Consider the following 15,595-nt stretch of genomic DNA (forward strand, 5'->3'; position numbering starts at 1 on the left):
TTTGTTCATAGTGTAAATTATATTTCAAAAGAAGTAAATAAAAAGGAGCAGTGACCGGAAACAATGCGTCATTAGATAATTCTTGGTGTTGGTGGCGTACTGAGTTCACTAGCGCTTCTACTTCCTGCGTGACGAATTTTGTAACTAAATAATTTTTGATCGCCTCGTTGTTCTGCTACAGTCGTCGTTCGAAATCAATATAGCGTACTCGAATTGTTACGTCTTTATGCAGCAATGCTATGAAAAATAACCATTTTATATGGCGTATAGTAGTCGCACATAGTGATTCGTTCATTAATGTAAGATTGGTAACAATTAATATTATTTACTCGTTAGGCCATTTTATGAATGCGTGTCCCCTTATACATAAAGTGCTTGGTCAGCTAATGGAATTACCATACACGTGCAACATCCATCTACGCTACACATTTTTGTTTTTAAACGCGTTTTGAAGGAAATATGCATTATATTTTGCAAATTGGTAACAGTATTTCTCGTTTGATCAATCTTATTGCCACTGACGCCAAAATGGCGGCTGTCTGCGGCAACAGCAATAACTTTCTTGTGCTTGGCAGCCATTGCCGTGCACAGAAAATATTGATTTTTATATTTAATTTTCTCATTACTATTTCCTAAAACGATTTATTTTTGTGCATGATGTTACTTTCGGTCTAATCTATTTACTATTAATATAATTTATTGTATATTTGTGTATGTATTTCATACTTATATGCCTATTTAGGGGTAAAATTTGGTGTCGGTAATGTGAATATTTTCTCATAAATTTTATTCTGCTCATTTTTTGCACAAAACATGTTAATTTTAGTTTCTACGTTCATTAGCTAATTGTAGCAATTTAGCATTATAACGCTGCCAAATTAAGATGACAGTATAGGTACTTAGTGTATGTAGGTTACACGCCATATTTACACGTAGATATCACTGCGATACTTTGTGCTAGTGTGTGTGAGCGTTTGTACGTCTCGTGACCTCGATGAAAGGAAGGACACATAGATATCTTGCCGTTCTAGAAGGCTGACGTCATTCAAATCGTGGCGAGAGCGCAGAGCGCAGCAAGATATTGTGAAATGTGAACGGCCACCCACTGCTTGCTTGGCTTGGCTGTATCTTACTAAATTACTCTTCAAAGTAGTGGCTATGAACAGTTATTGTACTGACTTCTGCCATACATGTCGAATTTCTTACTGCGCAACACCTAAGTAATTTTGTGAAATTTGGAGATATATTCCCAATGATAATTGTTCCGACGAATATTAGGTATAGTATCTAAAAGAAAAAGGAGATTTATTCTCGTCAATTAGAATTTTATACACGATTAACCAGCAAACTAATAATATTTCTTATTTATTCTTTGTTTACACAGTCACAAAGGACGTGTTACGCGATTATCGTGAGATCTTTGTGTTCTTTTCGTAACGAATATGGGTTCATTTTTTCGAGAGGTTACGTCCATTTATTTTATATCGAACGCTTTCGTTATTTTTTATCAATTGCCTGTGATATGTTTTATCCCGTAACTCATAAAATCTATATCCCCAATTTAGTCGTATTATACGGCAAAATGGCGTCTATGGCATTGTGGCATTGTAGATTTTCTTGCATGACGTATCTATCTGCCGTTTCAGTTCGAAGTTGGTTCGTATTTTTGCATTGTTGCTATCTCTTTCTCACATAGCGCAAAAGTCAACAAGCTATATAATGATTTATGTTAAGAATATGAAGTCGACGCGGCAGAAACGCGGGCATAATAGAATTGACCATGACTCCGTATTATTTTCTGAATTTGCTAGTCGTATTATTAATTAATTATCTTTATTAACTTGGCTGTTTAAAGTATAACTTGAATTAGTGAATTTAGAGGCGGAACTGCAAAAAATCATTCACAAATTGTTATTTTGAGACATACTAGGTGTAGTCATCATCGTACAATTACATACGTTTCGTAGAATACTTAAATGCGAAATTTTATGAAACACGCGAGTGTGTAATAGTTTTCAATCATTTTTCAAGTTCAGGACAGAACACAATTTATTGCATTATAGGAAACTGTTAGAAATAGATCAAAACGTTTAATAACTATTCAACTTCCTTCGTGTGGCTTAACTTTGGGCTATGAATTACAGGAAAAAGTTAAGAAACTTATAGGCATACTTATATACATTTATTTAGTCGTTTTCAAAGTATCAGGAGGCTAGTACGTTATAAAATCTGATCCAGCACTTTTTTCTCTTGCGAGACAGTTAAAAGTAGGTACTATTACTAACCCCCTCGGGAACGAATCGACACGATCGTTATAGCAAAGCTGACAGGGTAGTTTTTTCTGCTTTGGGTTCTTTCAGCCATACAATTTTTACTTTCGTACGGTGTCATTAATATCGTTTTCATCTTATCGTATAAAGTAGGTGTAAAGCAGTTATAATCAGTTTAATCTTATCGAAGAATTGTTTGTACTTTTCCGTTTTACAATACTACACAATAACTCATTTAAACAAAATTCCTATACCGAATACTCAGCTTTAAATATCCTTAAATATGCTCTCAAGGTACTTTTGTTGACAATAATGAATGAGCATTTCTAAAATTTTCACTCCCAAGAGAAAAATATTTTTTACAAAATAAATAACATATAACTTTATCTCAATTTCAGTGACTCATTTAAGATGACAGAGGCCGTGCCGAACGCCGAGGTGGATGATTTGGAGGATGGCGAAATCGAGAGTGAAGGTGAAGAAACTACCGAAGTTCCAACTGAAGATAAAGGTATAGAAACTGTACCGACAATCGATGACAAATTACCACTTGAGAAATCTGAAACTCAAGATTTTTATTATTCAAAATCAGGTAAGAAAAAGAAATCAAAATCTAATAAAGAACAAAAATTTAAGGACAAAAGTAAAAAAAATCGTAAGTACTCTAGTCCTACAGAAGATGATTTTGCTGGTAATATTGAAAAGGCTATTAGGAAAGCTATGAACAAAAACGACGGCGTCGAAGGTCCAAACGAGGCTGACGTAGACGAACGTCGTAAACATAAAAAACGGAAGAAACATGATAATAAGGACGGTCTAAGTAAAAAACGAAAAAAACAAGATTATTCTGATGAAATGGATGAAAGCGAAATGATGTGTATAAGAGGTGCCTCCCCGGTACATAGGCAATCGCCTGTCGATACGTATGCTGATGATGACAGGGATTCGTATGCATCTGATAGTAGTCATGAGTCTAGAGGCCAGCAGCATCATCGTCAACAAAGGCACAACAGGACACAGCGTGAACGTAATAAGAATAATAAGAACGATAATCGGAGAAGAGGTACTCATCCAATGCAAGACCCCGAAGGCGTCTGTTTATATTATATGCAGGGTAAATGCCACAAGGGCGATGATTGCATTTATTCTCATGATGCACAACCCCCTAGAAAAATGGAACTATGTAAATTCTATTTAATGGAATGTTGTGCAAAGAGAGAAAAATGTTTGTACATGCATGCTGATTTTCCATGTAAATATTATCACACTGGGCTTCCATGTATATACAAAGATGAGTGTAAGTTCGCACACGGAAAACCATTATCCGATGGTTTGAAGAATATACTCTTAAAACATATAGAATCAGCTCCTAAAGAAATTTTAGGGGACTTTCCTCGACTCAACAGGGAAGGTGCTTTAAAAATGATACAAACAACGCAAGCTAGATTAATGCAGCAATATTCTGAAGCTCCAGAAATTCAGGAAAAAACTATTCCATCTCTATTTGAATTAAATATACCAAATCCTCAAAATACGCCAGAATCTTTACAAGGAAATCAATATAATATGAACGATCGTCATAATAAAATATCGCCTAAAGTGCGACAGTCGAGATGGCAAAATGATGTATCTAATCAGAATGTTAATATGAATTCGTCGCCTAGTAATAATACAAATACAACTAATGTACTTAGCATTAAAAATCTAACAGGAGTTTTGACACCTCGGCAAATATCGGATCTTACAAAGATGGGAATAGATAATTTAGATCAATTAGGTCAATTAACAGTATTACAACTTAATAGCATCGGTTTGTCTCTGAAACAAATCACCGAGATACAATTAAACACAATGAATATTCAGAAGTTAGGTCTTATTAACCCAAACGAACCTCAACAATTTACTGGTCAAACATCTGCCACGAAAGATTTAGATTTAAGAGTGCCACCTATACCAGGACCTGTAGCCAATAGTACACCAGTTCCACCGGAATTGCCAGGAAAAGATATTGATATGCGATTCCAGCCTTCGACAATTATTCAACCACCTGAAGATACTTCCATAAACAAGGTGGTAACCCAAAAAGAGCCACATGCACATACTAATAAGGATATGATTGACATTGATCAGTACACTAAAGATGCTTTAAAATTCGCTTCTAAGGATAAGGAAAATATTGATATTTCTAATGAGTCCTATGATGCCGAAAAACCAGTTATTGCTAATGATACAAAAGATGTCGATCACAGAGTTCTTCCGTTCTCAGACGACGCTCCAAGAATTTTACATTCTACAGTCGAAGACAATCACGTAAGAAAAGAATGTGATACAGACATCCGATTCCTTCAACCGGAACCTATATTTAAAAATCCTGAAAAACGGCACCGTCGTTCGACTACTGACGATGAGGACAACAATTTATTGATAGATGAAAAATGGTATTCCAGCGACGAAGAAAAAGGACCAAAAAAGAAGTCTCCTGTTTCTTCGCCAAAACAAACACCACCTTCTCCTCAAGCCCCTGCTCCTAGTGTAATCGAGCCATCTGCAGTACTTAGTAGGCTTGGCGATCTCTCTAAAATAGACATCAGTGAAGAAGTTACAAAATTGTTAAATACTATGAAGAACAATCTTCAAGAAACTAAGGCCGATAATAGCTCGGAGGGCGCATCTTCACCTCAAAACCGACCAAGAGACCCTCGTTCTAGAAGATCGCCGGATAAAGTAAGTGAATCCATTAAGCCTATGATTAAAAAGACACCTCGAGTATCTATTTATGAGTGCATTGACGGTGAACCTACTGACGGGCGGAGAAGAACTGACGTTGATCTACGTAAACCAGACTTTAATCTTCCTACTTTCGGTGACACGGATTTGCGTCAAACTAGCGGTGATGTTGATTTTCGATTTGGTTTGCCTTTTAAACCGTTACCTAATTATACTCCCGCTTCTGAAATAAACGGATCAATCAACAGTCATCCTCCTATGACATTTAAATTAGTACCAATAGATATACCCCGCCCGGATTATACAGACATTAGAAATAGTACTGCTAAGTCACAAGCGCTAGTAGATCCAAGACTTAGAAAAGTTTTTAGATTATCCGTCGACGAATCTAATAGCGATAGTGAAAAATCTACTAAGACCTCAACCACTACTAGCACACCCACAGGGCCTAGAATCGATCCTAGAAGAAAACCCAAAGAGGTCGAACTCGTGAGTCAAGATCAAAAATCTAATTCACTAGATTTACAAACCATATTGCAGAATTCTAATTGGTATAAAGAAATGAGCTCAACGCAAAAGATATTTGTTAATCAACATTTAGCACCAGTGACACAAATGATCAAGCAGTTTCAACTAGAAAGAATACCCGGCAAGAAATTTGATTTAGCAGCTATACAAGGTAATACAGTGTTATGTAATATATTTTCGAACTTGGGTATCACATTAGGTGAAAATGGCGAGTACTCGTATTTGCCTAAACCCAAAGAAGCGTTACTTAAAACACCTGTTAATTTCAGTCAAGCTCCGTTTGGTAATATGGTTGGCCCTCCAGGGTCAATTGATGGAAGTAATATGAATATGATGAATATTCCGCCTATGGGTATGAATGCCATGAATAATATGAATTTAGGTAATATGCAGGGATTTAACCAAAATATGGCGGATCCCCGCGGAGGCCCCACGCCTGGTTTACTAGGAATCGCTCCAAATATTCCACATAGTTTTAATAATAAGTTTGGTGGTCCTAGTAATTTTGGAAATATGCAATTTAATGGCCCGGGCCCTGGTAATGATTTTAACTTCATGGATGGCGAACAAAATTATCCCAGATTTCCAAATCGAGGAGGTCACCGAGGGCGCGGCAATGACCGCTGGAACAGGGGTGGTTCCGGTAGAGGGCATAGAGATCGGAAGAACTTCAATGATCGAGGAAATTGGAAAAATGATAGAAATTAGGATTTGTATATATTTTAACTGCTGTATGTATTTTAGCATAAAGTTAACGTAATAAATTATTTAGCTAATGTAGATATATCCTTCCACATGCAGCAAAATGTGATTAAGGTGATAATATTTTTAATGACAGACTTGTAGGTATGTTGTATTTTACTATTATAGGGTTAGGTTACGTGTATAGATTAGTGTACAAGGTCCCATTTATTGTAAATATTTTTATATAGCTGGTAATTGATCAATTTCAGTATCATTATCGATGTAAATGAATTATTGGTAATACTGAATTAAGTTTATTAAAAATTACTCATTATAAGAGCCAAATGTTTTAACTGCCACACTCAGAAAGGGTAATTAAATTAGTCCTAATGAATACTTAACTAATTATCATTAAATCTGTTAAATATCGATCTATCCCAGAGACATAGTTTAAGGGTTCATTAGTTAATGACAACTTTAGGGTAGAACAACGTCAAATCCATTCTATCGATAGACATCGATAAACGATTGGTGTATCCACACTTGAAAAAGTGCTATTTTGAAATAACAAATAAGTTCATATAAACATATAGAAAGCATGCAAATAAGACATATCAATAGAAATTAGTTCTCTTTGCGATCGTTTTTACTAATAGACAAAGCGAAACTGGTACTTTCATATAAATAAAATAAAGCATCTGGTTCTTTCTTTTTCTGGTATCACTTATTACTAACTGTCAATATTTTCAATGATTTAAACTGTCAAATTGTCAAGGTTATGCTGTTGGATACTTCGTTTTTTGTAAAACTTTATTTTTTCAATAAACTTTTGTGTTGTGCAGCTTTATCTATGTAACATATCATGTATTTTCAGTGAATCTATTATGTCAGCAGTTGAGCAACGCGCGCTTTTCAAAAACTTTCATATATTGTTAGTTTTGTTTCATTTTAGGAGCCTCTACAAGCGAAATCATCACGCAAAAGAGTAGCAAATTTTACCAGCGATGAAAAAGTTTTGTTGATGCAATTGATTAAAAATAGACCAATTGTGGAATCAAAAAAAAAAATCCACAAAATTAATAAAGTCAGCAAAATCGGACATCTTTGCTATTTAAATAATTTTTGAATTTGAATTCCCTACGACATATAAAAACGTGCTGTCAAAAGTAAATGTCAAAATCACTCATTAAAAAGTTAAGTCCAGGCTATGCTATACTTAACTTTAATTGTCATTATCGGACGGTAATGGATCGTTATCTGTCTCTGAGAGCGAACTTTTTTAAATATTTACTAAGAAACGACTTAAGTAAACGTTAAACGTCTCTGAGTGTGGCAGTAAGACTGAGTGCGTGCGTCGAGATTTTAATGTTTTGTTTGTCATTTAACATACATTGTTGTTACGATCCTAAATATTAATTTCTCTTACAAGAATGAATTACTGACAGTTTTATATTTAACAGTGTCGTGGGAGGACTATGCGCGGTCATAGTGTGAAAGCAATAAGAAAATACCTCTAGACTTTTGAAGTGTTAATTGTGTAGGTACTGTTTTTTAAAATTGTAATAGTAAATATTGAGACGGGCCTACTCACTCAACTTTAAAATAAATTCATGTTTATATTTTATCAATGTCTTGATTTACATACCTTTACTTTCAATATTATATTTATATGTGTATTTCTATTAATAGAAATCAATAAACAACGATGAATTCTACCTCTTATCAGAATAAAAGATTTATCAGTTTTCTGTAAAGAATATAGCCCTGATTTGTCACATGTTTAAATAGTAAGAAGGCTGGATTCTTGATCCTTCTTAATTCTTGGATCCGTATGTTGTATTTTATGAATATTCTCCTAAGCAGATCTATTTGTCAATGGTTAATTTTATCGAATAATTATATATACAATAACATTTCACCAATCATATTTTCCTCATACAAGATAATATATTTTGTAAACAAAGATATTTACCTATATCAATACATTTTGGAGAATCAAATTTTTCTGTAGTCGTCAATTTTGTACACATTATTATAAATATATGCGTGAAGTAGTTTACTTACGCAAATAAATTAATGTTCACCTTTAGACACAGTTCATTGTCTAAATGTCAAATCGTATTTATTGAATTGCAATACTTTGCATTTGAGTCAATTACTAACATACAATTACTGAGTATAATCGATAAGTTTCACTTTATGTAGGCAAGAAGGTGTATGTTTCATGTTTCAAAGATTTTGTAATGCATTTTTAGAGAAGCAACGAGATGTTCACCAGTCTATGAATGGATGTATTTTAGTTACCTATCAACTTTTGCTGGGATGACGTAAGTATGTTTGGAGAGAAATTAAAGCCTTCTTGAAGATAATGAAGAAAGATTAGCTTTCTTTATTGATTGAGTGCAGAACTGAAGTTATGTAACTTGAGAAGTCAATTTTCAATCGATTTCCTCCCGTTTTTAAATTGACTGCAACTTGAGAAACTTTTGCAAATGTTGGAGCTGAAAAAGCAAAACAACCTTGTTATAATATGCAATGTGGGAGACATATAGAACACACGTAGGTAACTTGAGAAACTTACAAAGGTTTAAGGCGTCCATTTCCTCTTGTTCATCAGTACAATTATAAAAGAGGACACACTGCTTTGCAGACAACTTAGGTTGTGAAACGAAATAATTATAAAGAAGTTCCATCTCTCTAGCTGCGGCTTGGGTAGTGTTAGGAGAACAGACTAATATGACGCCTTGAACACCAACCCTTAGTGCTGGCCAGCATGATTCAAATCTGCAAATAATGCAATATACAGTTTATCAAGTCAGTTCCTTACATGACTTTAGTCTGAGCGAATGCCCAAGAGTTAGATAATAAGTATGCATATTGAAATCGTCAAAAGAAGTGAGTATTACAAAGTAAAGTACACACATATTCTCGTAAGTATTATCTACATACTTATAGCAAAGTCTTGTAATGAGACTGATGGCGTTTTATTTACATAGAGGTTATATACCTAGCCCACTGGCAAGATGCAACTTTGCCCTCCGTACCCAACTAACTATCATTACATATACATGTTTCTAGGTGGATTTAAACAATGAATTATCATAAGTTACGTCACCTGTGGTCGCCACTACAGTCCCAAAGTTCTATGTCGATGTTAATTGATTTTCCATTCACATTAAGATTGGGCAGTTCAAACTCTACAATCCGGACACCTTGGGTGGGTCGAGGAGATTCTGCTTCCTCTATATTTATTGATTCAGATATGTAGTTTGCTATCCTTGTCTTACCACTCTGAGAATGTAAAAAAACATGTTTTAAGTTATAGTGGTAACGGAATTTATGATAGGGATTAGAGAAAGATGGTTTACCTCAGCAGGTCCAATCATCAATATTTTTAATTTGTTTGGCTGCATTGTATAAACCTGTCACTGCTTTTTATAGACCGTGTGGTAAATACATGAATATGATATTGTTTATGCAGTAAATGCAGTTGTGTGACACCTGTTTTGTTCCGTACTGACTTTGTTTTGTTTATCATTACCCAGGCAACCGCATCCTAGAGTCGCTTTGACTTTTCACCATTTCATTCTATGTACCTACGTATTCGGTTTTTGGCGCATTATTACCTACCATATGCCTACGTAAATAGTTTACTTCTAAATACGATTAAAAGTCGCGATAAAATTCTTATACATTTATTATTGCAGATAAACGGTAAGTATCTGTTGTTAGATATCTATTAATTGTAATTATTATTGATCGTAGATGTTATCTTTATTAACACAAATAAGTTGTGAGTGTGACCGTAGTTTATTTTCTGTAAAAAAATAAATAACTTTTTGGCCCTGTCCTGTAAGACAGTTTGGTGACTCAAATTCGTCTAGAGTAAAGTTAAGACATAATTATATTACCTTTATTAAACTTTAAAATAACAAGCCGTTCAGGCTTATACCAGAAATACCCAATAAAAAAAAAAAAAACCACATAAACCTAAAAGTACTAAGCTAGTTTTTAATATTAGTAGCTACTTAAGAAAAGAAACTCAAGTTACCTTTGAATACATAATATATGTATCAAGAGTACAGAATTCAAATGGTAAAAGTTAGGTCCCACCGAGATTTGAACTCGGATCGCTGGATTCAGAGTCCAGAGTGCTAACCATTACACCATGGGACCGCTGAACATTGCAGCGAATTTAGGGATTTGTATCTTCATTCAGCAACTAAATTGGCAATAAATACAGTATATTTTTAGATACTACTACTAAACTTATACGTAGTCTAGCTTGCTACAAGAATATCTTGCACTTTGCATACAGTGAGAGCAATGAGATACATTTTACACGACTGTTTATTTATAGCTCATTATTCTAGTACCTACCTAGGTAAGCCAAGTAATTAATCACATCTCAATAAACATATATTATATTGCTTGCAATAGATATTGCTTGATGGGTAGGTACCTAATAGGTTGTGCATTTCTTGAAATACCTTTCCTTTTTACTTATCAAATTTCAGTCGTTTTAACGATTTGACTATTTAATTTTTTTTAACATAAATAGTCTGGCGGCAAAAAATATTTCAGAAAACATTGCTGCAATAAATGAAGATTTACGAAAGTATCTATCTACTAATGCATCAATATCTACATTGATTATTTATATATCAATTTCCGTCATTTGCATCAATTTGTGACTTTGAACTTTGTAATGCTTATTGATTTCCCGCGCGAACGCGCATGTCACTCCAATACGGAGTGAGACCTTAGTACTCCGTATTGCTTGCATTGAGCAGAGTTGCAAAAATTTTCAATATCTCAATTGGAGCTTTAACTTTTTAAATAAAGCCAAAGGCATAAGGGATCTACATTTTATTAAATGTTAGCAGTCGTGGCTTAACCCTTCTGGATGTCGTTTAAAGGTGCAAAGGCATTAACCTCCTAAAGTAATTTCGGATAAAAGTGGCCTTCATGATAATCCGAGGTGTACTCTGTACCAAATTTAATCGAAATAGGTCCAGCAGTTTGAGCGTGAAGAAATAAGAAACGCACACGAACACACACTTACAAACGTACTAAAATACTTTTATCCTAGTCCTGTCTCCTGTCCCACTTCTTGATTTCCATTTATTTAGGTACTTAAATGAAAATAAATTAGCCTTATCTACGGGAGAAAAAATATGTCACTTGAACTCAGGATTAACTGGCTATTAAAGAAATCGTTCCTCTAGTTTTCGCTAGTAGAAACTCAATGGGTCTTAACAAATGAATAAACATCATATGAAGCAATTTTAGCTACTCATGGGTTTCTAAGAGAAATATACTTACTTGTAAGGACATCTCGAGCAAAAACGGCGTTAGGGTAGGAAGTCTAACGGGAGTCATCATGACTGATGCTCAGTAACTGTTCCTAACCACGTCCCTTGGCGTGAAACAAGAAGTGCCATAATCGAGCCGCGGTATTCGTTCATTAGGCAGTGCAGTGCCAGTGGGCAGCTGTTACGTAAGATTACGGGTATTCCTTGCGGCACCATAACTGCTAACCAAGTGCTAATTAAGCTTACCTTTTGTATATATCAGGAATTTTGTTCTGCGTTAATTTGATGTTTTATTTATGTGTCTTTACTAACGTAGTTAGTTTTTTTTTATGACGTTTCCCGTGCTGATGAGTTTAATCATTGTGCCGCGCCCGGATCCTAAACAATCTAGTCACATGCACAATACACTCAGAATTCGTACAAATGTTTGTCCACGGGAACCGAACCCGCGTAGGATGACGCCCAGTGGTCACCTATACTACTCGGCTATCCTTGCGTACAGCAGGTCTATGAGTGCTTATTTATTGTTGTGAAAAACCCACGACTTTGAATTTAAATAGTTTTTTCCTACAATAAAGAAGACCTTTAATTGTGCTTTACTTCCCGACTGACATACTAAAATTAAAAGTTTGACAGACAACATTAAAATGATAAGACAACATAAGGAAGGTACCTGAATTAAATACACTTTTATAACTGTTACACAGATACTTGTTTATAAGCGCAAACATTGCAGTAGGCGCAAAACTTATCCGTTGACTTTATACATGTACGTTAACAGAAACTAATTCTGGAAAACCTGAATGGTTGTTACTACTGCTTTTATCTTATTCCAACTACACTGTACGCGCTAAGGATATCTAAGTTAATGCTAGTATTCGCATTTCTAGCACTTATATGGTCGATTGAACTTTATAGCTACTGTCAATAGATGAGACGGCTATCAATCTAGTTATTGATATACCTACTTAAATAGATTGATCTGCGCAGTGTAGAATGGTAGATACAGGATGGTTTTAAACTAGTTTTTGATAAATTACTGATCCCATAACACGGATGCAAAAGTACTTTCATATATTACTAAGTAATTAATTGCTTTTGAATTTTTTTTGAGAAAGAAGACGTACAATTGTTGTAAAATAAAACTTGGTAAGATTTCCTCATGAACGGACAAAAAAATATTGCTGAAAATGGCCTTTGATCCCCTTATATACTGAAGCATTCGTCCTCTTCTGACTAAAATTTTCCACTTACGTCATTCCTATTTAATAAATCCTGTGCCAACGTTTAATACAAGTTGCCTGCGGTAGCATAACATGCTGTGTAACCGGCTAAGATAATACGTAAGCGTACGTCCTCAAGCTGTCCATTTAGTAACATTAGATAACGGGGAGCGACCTTGCGGTCTGTCAGTAGTGAAAGCTTCAAGCTTACTAAGTATAAGTTCCATAAGTAAGATTGTTTCAAGAACGGAAGCGAGATGGCGCTGTTATCAGTACGTAGCGGTGTCTTCCTTTCACAGACGCTGCAATGAGATTCCGACAGCTCGTAGTACAGGTTAAGCGCTTTGCATAATCCTGCTGCAGTCAGTCATTACTTTCCCGTTATAATGCCACTATTTCTAAACTTCTTGTTCATATTTAGTAACGGAATTCTCAAGATATGTCGTTTATCGCGAATACAGATCATAATGTTTTTGATGACTTGCTGAAAGGCAGTTTTTAATAAATATTAGCTTATAGATTTTAATCATCTTTCGTAATTTAATTAAAACTACACTTAACCAAATATTAAAGGTATTACATATGGAATATGGTAAAATGGAAGCCGCAAGGAAAGGTCTCACATAATCTTTATTCTTACTCTATCAGAAACATTCAAAAATAAAGGATTTTTTAACAACGATAACCCAAAAAATACCCTTTTACTTCAATACTACTCCTGGCAAAAATATGTAGATAGCTTAAACCTCATTACCTACACAAAATTCTCCGTAAATTTGCAAGTGTCACTTCAAATGCACAGTCGACTTTCAAACAGTGAACTGCTTCCGCAAACATTAAACATAGTGTGGGTAGCTTTAACAGCCATTGTAACTGTATCCTGAGAGACTGGTCCAAACTGGATGCTGTTATACGTTAAGTGTCTCTAGCATAGAACGACGTATGCGTGAGTAGTTTCGAAACTGTGACTCACGTTTTGGTCATAGTGCAAGCTTTCCTTAAACTTTTGACCTTCTATAACTATTTGTATGAATTTTATATTAGTTTTTTAAATGGCAAAATTTTGTTCTCTGTTGTGGACAAATCGCTTCATCCAAAAACGAAAATCAAAACTATTTAAAAACAAAAAGACATCAAGAACCACTTTTGGGCAGCGACAAAAAAATCAACCAACTAAACTAAATAATTACCTAATCAGTGACTTTACAAGTATATTGAACTTCTTGCTCTATCCATCTATCTATCTAGCTTCCTGAGGTTCTCCCACCACGTCGCGCGTCGTAAAGTTCCATCATTTTGGTTGTGAAAGCGAGACAGCGCCATACACATTGTAGACTCTCGCTCTTCCACATCGGGTAAATATCACTTTAAAGCATGGTAGCCCCTCTGGTAAGAACCTCGTGGAACTAGGAAGCATCGCATGCCAGCCCTATTTAAATTCGCATCATATAAACCGCTCCTCGCTTCCTATACGAGTTTTTGTTGCAACATATCTTTATTCATATTTTACTGGAAGTCGAGTGACAAGCGAAGATTATTGTATGTTAGAATTCCTTTTATACCTTACCTTATTTACGGTAACTTGTGATGATATTATTTTGAAAGTAATTAGGAGTCAAAATATCTGGCTAGTATCCTTTTTTTGGTTGAATTGCAGGAGCACTGTGCCATCTCTAGCAGTTTAAATGGCATGGAGTTGAACCCATAACTTACTCTTTAAATCAAGAAAACGATTAATTTTCCTCCATTGCAGGATATTCGTCAAGTCCATCGTCCATTTGACGCTTTAGAATGTGTAGGAAGATCACGCGTGCATAAACATTGGTTCCAAATGAAATAAAATACTTACGTCGGAGTGTTCGGAGGCGTCAACTCCTATTTCGCTTACCGCGGTCCGCCCACTCGCCAGGAAGATACATTGTGCTCACACCACGCAAATATATGAGAACACTTTGAAATACTCAATAGAGCTTTGCATTCACTGAAGGTTAAAGACTTGGAGGATAAGAACCACTTACTTTTGTAATCATGTATCAGGATGTTGTATTTTAATAATTAAAAAAAAATTGTAAAAATGAACCCTTTTATTGAGGCTCTGCTGTCTGTCCGTCCGTCACCAAGCCGTCTCTCATAAACTGTGATAGCTGGATAGTTTATTTTTTTACGGCTTCACAGATGATGTATTTCTGTTGCCGCTAAAACATCAAATACTAAAAATAGGTTGTTATTGATATACATTTGTTGGTGTGGGTGAAAAATAAATTAAAGAGAGAAAAAAATCAATCCACAAATTTATTATCACCCAGCGGTTTATTGGACCTTCAGGTCGCGATTCCGACTTGCACTTAACCAGATTTTAATTCCTAAACTGCCTCCGAACGATAACATACATCAAATAAGTCCGTCAACAAATATGGTAGTGAGGTTGCCCCCCCAGTGAGCACTGGGTGTACATCGATTTCATACTCAAGGTTGCAGTTTGCATCGAAAAACAACTACTAGGTACGATCCCATAGTTTAAAGACATAAAAATAATAATAGAAAACACAATTTGGCCTCAGCAATAGAGAGTTTAGAATCGCAAGGAGAATTGCTTGGCATTGCTTGCTTGCATAAGTTGCATTCCTATTGTGCAATTGCGAGCGAGTAGAAACGCAGGCAAATACTATGAATGTATAGGATATAACGTTAGGCTAATACGGACTAACAACTAGCGGAGTGGATATTGTGTTTAGTTTTGTGCAGTAAGGATCACGAGTTTTTTTGTAAGCATTATGATTATTTGGAAGACTTAACTTTGACGAACGCATTTGTAAAATACGCATGAGAATTTTTTCTCATCAAAAGT

At 35.1% G+C, this 15,595-nt stretch overlaps 2 protein-coding genes and 1 non-coding gene across 6 annotated transcripts; 1 reads left to right on the forward strand and 2 right to left on the reverse strand.

Moving 5' to 3' along the window:
- The first annotated feature begins 4 nt into the window (after window positions 1-4).
- On the forward strand, window positions 5-6,559 carry LOC113498579 (protein suppressor of sable). Of its 4 annotated transcripts, none has more exons than XM_026878641.1 (2): window positions 5-1,930; window positions 2,669-6,559. In XM_026878641.1, exon 2 carries the CDS (start codon window positions 2,682-2,684, stop codon window positions 6,231-6,233), a length of 3,552 nt encoding a protein of 1,183 aa, XP_026734442.1. In that variant the 5' UTR covers window positions 5-1,930; window positions 2,669-2,681; the 3' UTR covers window positions 6,234-6,559. The 4 variants fall into 4 exon arrangements, with proteins under 4 accessions (XP_026734442.1, XP_026734438.1, XP_026734441.1 ...); XM_026878637.1 differs by having other exon boundaries at window positions 5-1,278; XM_026878640.1 differs by having other exon boundaries at window positions 6-299.
- Window positions 6,560-8,131: 1,572 nt separating this feature from the next.
- On the reverse strand, window positions 8,132-9,760 carry LOC113498580 (intraflagellar transport protein 22 homolog). Its single transcript, XM_026878642.1, has 4 exons — window positions 9,578-9,760; window positions 9,325-9,500; window positions 8,791-8,993; window positions 8,132-8,710 (listed from the first exon to the last, which is right to left on the reverse strand). The coding sequence occupies exons 1-4, from the start codon at window positions 9,620-9,622 to the stop codon at window positions 8,589-8,591; spliced, it is 546 nt and encodes a 181-aa protein (XP_026734443.1). The 5' UTR covers window positions 9,623-9,760; the 3' UTR covers window positions 8,132-8,588.
- Window positions 9,761-10,313: 553 nt separating this feature from the next.
- Window positions 10,314-10,385, reverse strand: Trnaq-cug. Its single transcript has one exon. It is a non-coding gene; the product is annotated as a tRNA-Gln (tRNA).
- Window positions 10,386-15,595: the final 5,210 nt, after the last annotated feature.

This window comes from Trichoplusia ni, chromosome 11 (assembly GCF_003590095.1).
Source record: "Trichoplusia ni isolate ovarian cell line Hi5 chromosome 11, tn1, whole genome shotgun sequence".
Taxonomy (NCBI): domain Eukaryota; kingdom Metazoa; phylum Arthropoda; class Insecta; order Lepidoptera; family Noctuidae; genus Trichoplusia; species Trichoplusia ni.